This window comes from Corvus cornix, chromosome 1A, assembly GCF_000738735.6.
Source record: "Corvus cornix cornix isolate S_Up_H32 chromosome 1A, ASM73873v5, whole genome shotgun sequence".
In the NCBI taxonomy this organism is placed as follows: Eukaryota; Metazoa; Chordata; class Aves; order Passeriformes; family Corvidae; genus Corvus; species Corvus cornix.
In genome coordinates this window covers 47,443,885-47,454,481 of record NC_047057.1, presented here as the reverse complement: position 1 = coordinate 47,454,481, position 10,597 = coordinate 47,443,885, and the positions used below count along the sequence as shown (strand labels likewise).

The window sequence follows — 10,597 nt, the reverse complement described above, 5'->3', positions numbered from 1 at the left end:
GAATAACACTCCAGAGGTTTTGCAGGGATCCTCAGAGGGATTTAAGCTTCCTTTGCTGATACTGGGACCAATCCTATCCTGCCTGCAAAGAATAAGAAATTTTGTTCAAGCACCCAGCAGGACAGCTGGGAGAGTTCCCTTGCTCCATGGGGAACAAGCATTTGCACCTCCACCCATATTATCACTCACTTTGCTCTCTCTCTGGTGCATTCTAGGGCTGTTTCCTCTGACCTGCGTGGTTTGCTACCAAAGGGCCCTGTAGAATGCACATGTCCTCATTTCTGGGCTTTCACACCTGCCCCTTTGTGCTGGGACCCAGGCAAGATAGACACTCTTTCTGCTTTACTTGAATGCTCTTAGCAATGAACATACCCAAGACTTGTACACTTGCTATCTGCCACTGACTTAAAACTATTTTAGAGCGATCAGACTTGAAGATATTTGGGAGATTTAAGTAAACTGCTACAACATAAATAAAGAGTGAGAACACTGGCACTCCTTTTGCTCCAAAGAGTTCCTCTTGAAAAAACAGACCGAGGTTTTCTGGCATTTCTTTGCAAAATGTGCTGCCCCTAACAAAAGTGTAAAAGCATTCTGACTAGCATACATGTCTACTAGATTTCTGCTGACAATGTGAAATAACCACTGTGCTCATCTTGACTACTGCAATAGTTTCTACTTTCCATTTACTGTTTTGAACATTGTTTTTTATGTAGCACAAAATCCAGTTTACAAATGGTTCTAATAGGAATTAAATTTTCATGTATTCAGTAAATTTTCATATGCTGGAGCTTCCTACTCTTCTGTGCCCACCAGCAGGAACATCCAGTGTAAAAATTTTTATTGTCAGTGAGAACTAGCAGTAATGTTCTGGTTTGACACGAAGTACATTTATCTCATTTTCGCAAAAGTCTACTTATCTGGCATGGAACTCCGACTAAGAGTAACAAAGTTCCCTGCCTAGGGAAACAAAGACCTTTCCAGGATACCTGTTTTTCTGCACCTCCCAGCTTGTGAGCTGCTTTCCCACGTAAATGCCCCCCTCTTGTGTTCATTTATAAGTACTACAAGAATCGGCCACAAAAACCCCACCCAAAACCCGGACCTATCCTTGATGGTGTCCGTCATTAACAGGTACTGGATCGAATCCCAGGCAGGGAATAGCTTCATCCTGCTGAAACTCGTTCTCTCTGCTGGACCACTCTTCAGCTGACAAATCTAAGGTTTTGATGTCACATCTGAATTGCTAAGATTGACCCAAGAAAACCTTCTGGCAGAGCTGATACACAAAGTGAACGAACAGGTCAGTGACAAGACAAGGAAAACCAGGTGGCTTTAAAATTAAGCAAAATATATTTTGAGTTCTCAATGTAACACATCCCTTCACCAAGGCAAGGGCATCACAGCTGTGCTGTGAAAACTCAGATGCTTCTTTTTAACTTTCTCCTCTCTTTCTTCCAACAGATCTGACTCCAGATGCACTCAGTGAGATTGGATAGTGGGACAGGCTGCAGCAGTGCAAAAGCTGCATTCACACTGCACTTTGTGAATGAGCCGGGCCTCACCACAGCTGCTTCCAGGTCCAGAGGTGATGGTGTCTGATGGTGTCCCTGAAAGGAAAACTGGTACCATGCTACCAAAATGGGCCAAGCTCAGTCTGTAGCTGGTGAAGAAGAAAAGTAGGTTTTTTCCTCATGGACTGCCAAATTTCATATGTAGTTCTGAAAAAAAAAAAATCCACTGGAGACGGCTTGGTAGACTGTTTTTGATAGCTCAGCCATAAACAGAAAAATAAAAGAGTCTGTTCAAATACCAAACTAGAAGGCTTTCCTTTTCTTCTTTTTCCCTCCTGCCACCTTATTCCTGACACCAATAGCTTCTTCTGTGTCATCATCATCATTCCGAGATCGCTTCTTCTCTCCCTGCTCCCGCAGCTCCTGCAATGGAATCAACAGATTGACCAAGAGCTCTGGCACCTGAAGAAAATCAGACTACAACAGCGAGGACAGGGTCAAAAAGCCAGCACCCACCATTCGAGCAAATCTCTGGGCCTCAGCCACACGCTCTGTCAGCATCATAACTTCTTCCTCTTGCATGGGGAATGCTGGCAGCTTCTTGCCAATCAGGTGTTCAATGCGCTGGAACAGCTCTACATCATACCTGACAAAAGACAAGACACCAGCTTGACTCAGCCCTCCTGAGAGGGGCTCAGCTGGCACCACTCACAGACTTCACCCCTAATCTCCAGCCTGCAGATACTCTTAAGTTTGTGCTGATGGTCTCACAAGCAGCTCAACTGCATCCAAATGATGCCATTTGGGATGGCTTCTCTGATTTATTCAGCTCATCTCCGTTCAGAAGTATTTGGCAAAGATTTTCTTTTTAGACAAATACTTCAGTGTTTACAAAACACCCCCACAGTTACTGAACCTGCATTACGTATTTTAAAAATATATGAATATATTGTGGAGTCCAGTTATAAACAGTTCTGCTCAATACATGCCTGCTTCTAGAATTTATCTAGACTCCTCCCTCCCCACCGGGCACTTTGAATTCTCTCCCCTTTAACTAAATAAAACCACCTGGCACTTCAAACTGAAAAGTAGTATTTTATTCTCACCCAGGATAAGGTCAGATATTTTCTGTTCTGAAACACAACTGGAAAGAATAAGTCTGTTAAATTTTATCACTTACTGTGTGACAAAGGTGATAGATTTGCCAGATCTCCCAGCTCGAGCTGTTCTCCCAACACGATGAATGTAATCCTGGAAAGAATTTTCTTGATAAGCAATAATATATGTTCACCAAACACAGAACAGATCTTATGGCAGATCAGGCTATATATTTTCTCTTTAGGAAGAACAAGAAAATGGTGCGAACATACAGCCAGGATTAAATGCTCAGGAGGGTGCACAGCATCAGATTTTGAGAAGAGGTGTAAGTGGAGGCATAGCTTTGGTTTTAACATTTGAATTCTTCTCTTTCTAAATGAGAAGACCAACTCAAATTATTCCAGACTGCAGGACAAAAGTTGCAATACGTGACCTTTGCCAAGAATTCACTATCACTTCCTTGGAAAGCTAATATTTACAGTGAGCCTGTGCCTGCATTTTCAGTCTTGGGATCTAGTGCTCTGCATAATCCATCTTCCAGAGAAACTCTCTGACAAGTAGATTTAAACTTGGTGAGCATGGTGAAAGAGAGGATGATTGAGAATAATTTAGAAGAGTCTGATCTATCGGACATCTTTTGTCAATATGGTTCTAGGCTGTTTTCCAGGTTTTATACTATGTTATGGAAATTAAAATACTCCCTTCTCCATACAAGATCTGCAGAGAGAGGATTGTAAGAAAGGATGTGTTCTATGGGTTAGATGAGGGAGAAGAGCACAAAGACTGTAGTAACACCATTCAAGCTGCTGCTCCCACCATTTTTTTTCTTTACTTTTGTCCTTTTACAAAAGGAGTGTCTTCAAAAGACCTACCATACTTCTGTTTGCAAGACACAGCATCTTTAATCGTTGTAAGCAACTACAGCAATTCCTGAAGTGCAGGTTAATGGTATGCTTTCTGGAACTAAGCTGGGAAACAGTCACACCCCTGAGATAATCCCATACTTTCTGTAAGACAGAGTTGGTAACTCACTTTCTTTTTCTTCTGTGGCGCTTTTGTGATATGAAGGTGAAATATATTAAGGACACCTTTCTTAACCAAATGCTCATTGAATGTCATAATGAGAATTTAGCTTTTTTTCTTTTTTTTAAAACACAGTTTAAAATAGAAAGGCAGACCTGGATCACAGGCACAGAGACTACATGAAACTAGTAATATGTTAAAACTGTTTTCAAAGCCCTTTAATGTAATATGGCAAAACATATAGTCTGAGCAGAAACGCGAAGACACAGAGCATTCCTCACTTCCCCTCTTCACTTACAGGGTCACTTCTACAACCCAGGCCATGAGGCCATACAAACAGAGATACCAGCTCAGTTGTGGAAGCTGAACTACACCTTTCAGTGTACAGAATCATGAATTAGACCTTCAGGCAGCAGAACAGAGAGAAGATGTCTCTGGTGCTTTGTCCACCTTCTTTGTCTATCTGCTCATGGTGACCAGAAGCTCTCAGCTGGCACATAGACAAACTTACCTTAGAGTGTGTAGGAATATCAAAGTTGATCACCACATCCACATGTGGAATGTCCAGACCTCTGCTTGCAACATCAGTAGCCAGCAGAATAGAACGTGCCTTTGCCTTGAACTTGTTTAGAGAGCCCAAACGTTTATTCTGGAAAAGGACAAAAAGGGAATGAGAGAATCACACTCATTCTAGTCTCTAGTCAATATGCTCTTGTTGAAATACTGGCACAAAAGAACTGGGAGAGAAACTACTCAAAAATCCCACTTCTCTAATTTCTTTTTTAAACATTACAGAATCAGGGGCAGCATTCACATTAGTTAAATTTCTATGGATCAGTCCAGTCCACTAGCTGTGAAATACTCCTCCTGCAAGGTAGCTTTGACTTAATATGGTGCAGCCCATTTCCCAAGCCCCAAGACAGGCCTCCTGTCTACTCCATTCTGTGGGGTCATGCCCATACCTGACTCATCTGCCCATGGAGAGGAATGGCAGTGAATCCCAGGTTGCGAAGCAGTAGAGCAGTCCTCTGAGTATTGTTACATGTACTGCAGAATATCATGAAAGAGTTACCAGCCAGTTCATTCAAGATATAAACCAGGTAGCTGTCCTGTAAAGAAACAGAGAGAATTAAAAAAAAACCCCAGAGATAATCATATGTGCAATATTTAAGAGTAAGTCTAGGCCTCAGAAGATGACAAGATATTGGACAGATGTGGGAGCAAGAAAAACCACAACAAGAGAGAAGAAACAGAAGTGCCATTACCTTGAATTTGGAGGGGATGAAAATGTAGTACTGCTGTAGTTTTTCAACTGTCTGATACTTGGAAGAAACAGCACATTTAACAGGATTCTTCAGAGCAGCACGCTGGAGTTTTTGAACCTGGTAAGATCAATGAAATTTAGTAGGACAGAGATCTTGTCAGAAAATTGTATTAATACAGTCTAGTCAAGAGGATAGCCTGATGGAAGGAGAACTAAAGCAGATTGGTCTGTTCCCACCTTCTTGGTCATGGTGGCAGAAAACAGGAATGTCTTCCTGTCTCGAGGAATCACTTTTAATATCTTATCCACCTGTAAAAAAAAAAGGAAATGGAAATACTAAATACTACAAGCAAGCAAGACACAAGCCTTCCACAAATATAACGACCATCCACATGAAGAGTAATGCATGTGCAAACATACAGCAGGAACAAATTTTTTCTCTTCTAAGGCGAAGGTGTAGGCTAATATCCTGTTGGCAGTTAGGCAGTGTGAGCTTCAAAAGTCCAACAACAGTGCAAATATCAGGTAATGTTTCTGCAGGAATGTGTGTGTGATTGTTTTCTACACTAACTACATTCTGCATCAGGCACTCCAGAGAAACCAGTGGGTTTCAAAGCGCCTCCTACTGTCTTGGCAGTGCTCTGCAGAACTCTGCTATGTTCTAATCCCACCACAGACTCTTGTGTAATTATTAGATCTTAGTTACAATTTGCTACTAATTTCTACAGAACAGCTCAGTGTTCACTATGTGACCATATAAAGCGATTTTAAAGGAATTCATCTGGTGTTTCAAACTCTTCTTTTAGCAGATTCCTACCTCTGTCTCGAAATCCATGTTAAGAATCCGGTCAGCCTCATCCATCACTAGGAACTTCAGAGCTCGTAAGTTGAAGCCCTTTGTGTTCTCCAGATGATCAACTAGACGGCCAGGGGTTGCTGCCAACAGCATCATGAAAGCAAACTCAGAATGCAAGCAAAGGAAAAGATCCAAACAGGCAAGACAGTTGTCCATTACAGAAAAGGGATTCTTTGCCCAAGAAAAGTAGAGATTGTTCTGTGGGAATAACTTTTCCACAGGATATCTTCAGAGTGTGTTTTGAAATAAGACTAATGGAGTCAGACTCTTAGAAAAAAAGTCAGACTTTTAGAAAAAAGTCCTAAAACAACATGACACAAAGAAGACTGTAGACAAGCTGTACTGTGAAGGATGAGACCAGCATTTTAAATACTTGAGGAGAATGAAAAAAGAAGCCAGAAGCACTCTGGGTCTAGCAGGAATGCTTTGGAATGAGCTTGTAGCAACCAAGTTACTGGTGGATACTTTGGAAACATTAACAAGCCAGTACTCAGAGCTTGGGACAAAAACAAATGAAGGATGTACTCTCCTTTCACTGGTTAACCACAGTTTGATAATATTCACACTCCATATCCCTAGCACATCAACTTACCAATTATAACATGTGGTTTCTTGGCTAAGGCCAGAGACTGAGACATCGTGTCAATTCCACCCACAATAACCGCTGCAGGACAAACAGAGTGGAGTGAATCCCTCAGTGTAGCACTCTGGTGTTTACTCCTACTGCCCACCACCCACAGGAATTCTGTACAAATGAAAAGCTACTTATTTTTATGAGAATTCACTTTATTTAAGCATATCTGACCTTCCTAGGCTTCTTAAGCCATACAATTAATTCCTTCCTGGCCACAAGTATTTTATTTTCACAGCTGAAGAGCTACAGGCAGAATCTATTCCTTGCAATTTAACTCGGCTGCAAAAATCTAGGAATTCTAAAAATACCCACAAAGCTTTTTTTGAGAGATTATCTAAAGAATCAATACAGAAAGTCTGAAAGGAAGATTAAACTACATCACACTATAGCAGGGGGCTCTATGCAATTTCACTGGACACAAACCCACTATTGAAAACATTCTCTTCTACTTCCACCTTCAACTGTTCAGACATAAAATGCAGAAGAGCTGCAGACCACTCCATGAGGAAAGCCCATTCAGCCTTTTTTTCTCAAACCTGATACCAGATCTCTGTCTTCCAGCATCATAAGCTCTTCTCACATTTTGTTCAACCCCTCATATAAATCCTCTATTTTTATCTTTGCAATCTCGAGCTGACAAACTGGTCTTCAGAAAAACTGGTCCAATACCCTAAAAGCTACTTACTGCTTTGAACACCAATGGAGGACCCAAGAGCTTCAAACTGCTCTGAGATCTGAAAGGCCAGCTCCCTTGTTGGTGTGAGGACAAGAGCAAATAATCGCTGAGGTGTTTCCAGCAGTGCTTGAAGAATTGGCAAAGCAAAGGCTCCTGTTTTTCCAGAGCCAGTTTCTGCCAGTCCAATGACATCTCTGCCTGTGAGAAGGAGCAAGGGGGGCAAAAACTGTTACACATCTAGAACAGAGAAAGAAGACTTTAAAGCACTGTGCAATAAAACACAAGAATTCCCTAAGGACAGAAAAAAAGGCAGACACACAGAAGGTAAAAGAGAACAAAGGGCCAAACCAAAGAACTTCAGAATCTCTCGGAAGCGTTTTTAGACTGTGATTTCATTTGTATAATGATTATAGTCTCAATATTCCATTTTCTAGTTAAATTTCTGCTAATATACAGGGTTTCATGCAAACCTTAGGTTCAAAATAAGCTTTACTTTATTATGTCTCAAATCTGACATCAGTTTACAGCTTAATGACTCTATCTCAGTATTTTAGTCCAAATGTTGTCTGTTTGCAGGCTTACAAGGAAACAGACTGCAGTGTTCAAACTTCAGTCACACAAACTACAGGACAACAGCACTACCAAACTCACACTTCACAAGCCAAAACTGTGCCATTGATTAGCAGAGTAATCCAAACCAGTTTGCAGTAGGAAGGGTAGGACAGAAAGTCTTTTGCCCCCCAAAAATGCAAGCAACAAGGTAGAATTCATCAGTAGAATCCATTATGACATCCTAAGCTCATACAGCTGAGAAGAACATGCTGTCAATAGGCCTCACACTGGAAACAATTTCTCAGGAATGCGGTCTTACCTTTGTGTTTGGTTTTCCCCAAGAGAATCTTATATGTGTAGTAAGAGTCTGACAAAAGTTAAATATTAGCACAGAGTAGATACTGAAAGTTTGTTCCCATTCTGTCACTACATTGTTCTTTCCCTCCTTGACAGTGTTTTGAGACAGTGTTTTTGTTTAAAAAAAAAAAAATAGTTCCAGAGACAGAAATGTCTGCTGAATTCAGTAATTTACTTTTTTGTAATTCCAGAATGCTTACAGAAAGTCACTGTGGTTTGGTTATTACTCACTTCAGAAATCTCATTTCAAAGAGTTGCCTGCTCACAGCAAAGCAGATTATACACATTATGGAATCAGCCAAGGCATCTTCACTTTCAAGCACACACACACATACACTATGTAGGTCTCCATCAGAAGCAGCACAGTCCAAAACCTATTGGAAGCTTCCTGTGTATCCTTGGGTATGTCAGAAAGAAAATGATCAATGTGGACTAGTGGTTCAAATGATTAGTAAGAATTCTATTTAGCAGGGAGTGTCAGAACTACACAACAGGAGTGAACGCTCAAGGAGCAATATTTGTACCCATTTGAAAGTCTGTGATTTCAGGCAGTGCAATCCAAGCTCCAAGCTCCACCAGGGAAGGACACAGAATGAATACAAAAATGACTTCTAGACAGAGATCCTCAACAATGAAGAAGTTGGGACACACTCATCCCTGATCCTTCTCACTCAGCAAAATTCATTCACAGAGAGCTCCTGGAGCAGTTGCCAGTTCAAAGAAGCACACTGCTCACCTTGGAGAGCCACTGGAATAGCCTCAATTTGGATCTTTGTTGGCACCTTCCATCCTAACTGGTCACAAGCTTCACACAGGACATCTGTCACTCCCTGGACATAAGTGACAAGAGAAAAGCGAAACAGACATCACCAAAAAGACCTCAATTAAATCACAGAGTTAAATTAAATACATGCTTCAACAAAGCCAAGCTTGTCTCTAGCAGAGACAAACCCCACCAGACCCCCACTGCAACTCTCTGAAAGGGCAGGCTGCTCACAGTGATCCCCACTTCCATCAGTAACTTCATGGGATTAGTTCGAAACCATCTGTTAGCGATGACTGTCATCAGGAAGAATACGGTCAGTTTTACCCTAATTTACACAAGGAACTTCCCTCCCCACACACAGCCGCCTCTTCCCCCCAGGGGGTGTCCCATGGCCATGTAAAACAAAAACGCCATGGCAAGTTAACGCCACCGAAGATAGCGGCGGCCGGCTGCGGAGCGGCGAGGGGAGCAGCAGTGCCGAGCCCGGCGGGGCAGCGCCCGAGTGCCCCCAGCTCCTGCCCGGGCCCGGCGCCGCTGCCCGCGGAGCGCCGCACGTGTCCGCCCCGCGCGCACTCGGGGCTGGCGAGGAGCTCCCCCGGCCTGATCTGCGGGACAGGGCTGCGAGCACCGGGGGAACAAGCGGCTCTGGCCCAGCCTCACCAAGTCCTTGAAGCTCCGTGGCTCCTCCACCGCCGGCTCCTGCTCCGGCTCGGCCACAGAACCTTCCTCCTCTCCTGCCGCCATCTCGGCCCGTCCCCGCCTGCTGCAGCGCAGAGCACTCTGGGAGCTGTAGTCCTCCTCGCGGTGCGATGGGATTTGTAGTTCCGGACAGAGAGCCGAGCGGAGCGGGTGGGTTTTCCCTCAACTCTGAGAGGTGCCCAGGGAAGGGGGAGTTGCGGGTCTACAGCCGCCTGTCCTGGGACAAGGGCACCCTGAACTGGCTGTGGGAAAGCTTGCCTGCCTGCCCGCCCGGCGGTAACCCCGAGCCGCTAAGCCTCGGGCCTGCAGCTCAGCACTGCGCTGCTTAGGCAGTGCGTGATGCTGTTCCCGGTTCATGCCTTCTACAGCTGGGAAAGAACAGGCAAAATGAACTGGCCAGGCACCAAAAGACAAACATATGTATAAACTTACATACAGAATGCATATAAAGAACAAATTAACTGCTTTGGAAGCGCTGGTATGAAACATTTTGAAGCACTAGTGATGGGAAGAGAGAAAAGAGCTCTCATTGTCCCACGTTCTTTTCCTGTTCATGGTAATTGCTAGTATGAATTTTTGAAGTGACAGAAAGATGAAATAAACTGAACTGTGGCAACTCACACCGTGAAATGAGAGAGTACAGGATGAGAATAGATGCAAACACTCTCCCAGCTCTCTTGATTGCTGCTGTTGTGATGCAGGCCTGCAAGTGCTTGATGAGAGGTGAAAATGGATATGCATTTAATGACCATCCAGGGAGTGCAGTATCAAAATATCGTCACGATGGAAGTTCCTGAGTCATTGGTTTCCATCTGACCATGTGATCTGGGTGTAGCATCTCTAATCTGTAGTCCCCATGCTGATTGCAGCAGGTTAACCTTGCAGCTAGGTGAACTTCCTTTGTTTTAGGGAAAAGAAGGGAAACATATACAAGATGTTAGGGTTAGATGTTTGGGCTTGAAAAGGACAGCAGTCTGGCTCCAAAATGAAGCTCATGACTGCATTTCTGAGCAGACTTCCCTCTCTCTGGGAAGGCTGTCTGGGCGTGCTCTCAGTGGAAATGCTGATGTACTTCAGCATCTGTCACTGGATTCCAAGCGTGGCATTTCCTCTGCTCCCAGAACAATGAGGAAAGTGAGAGGAAATACGAACAAACTC

At 43.4% G+C, this 10,597-nt stretch overlaps 1 protein-coding gene across 1 annotated transcript; it reads right to left on the bottom strand.

Moving 5' to 3' along the window:
* Window positions 1–1,325: 1,325 nt before the first annotated feature.
* On the bottom strand, window positions 1,326–9,511 carry DDX47 (DEAD-box helicase 47). Its single transcript, XM_010410701.4, has 12 exons — window positions 9,401–9,511; window positions 8,711–8,804; window positions 7,075–7,263; window positions 6,348–6,419; window positions 5,717–5,835; window positions 5,137–5,208; window positions 4,901–5,017; window positions 4,598–4,744; window positions 4,147–4,284; window positions 2,695–2,765; window positions 2,031–2,160; window positions 1,326–1,937 (listed from the first exon to the last, which is right to left on the bottom strand). Exons 1-12 carry the CDS (start codon window positions 9,482–9,484, stop codon window positions 1,818–1,820), a joined length of 1,353 nt encoding a protein of 450 aa, XP_010409003.1. The 5' UTR covers window positions 9,485–9,511; the 3' UTR covers window positions 1,326–1,817.
* Between the last annotated feature and the right edge of the window lie 1,086 nt (window positions 9,512–10,597).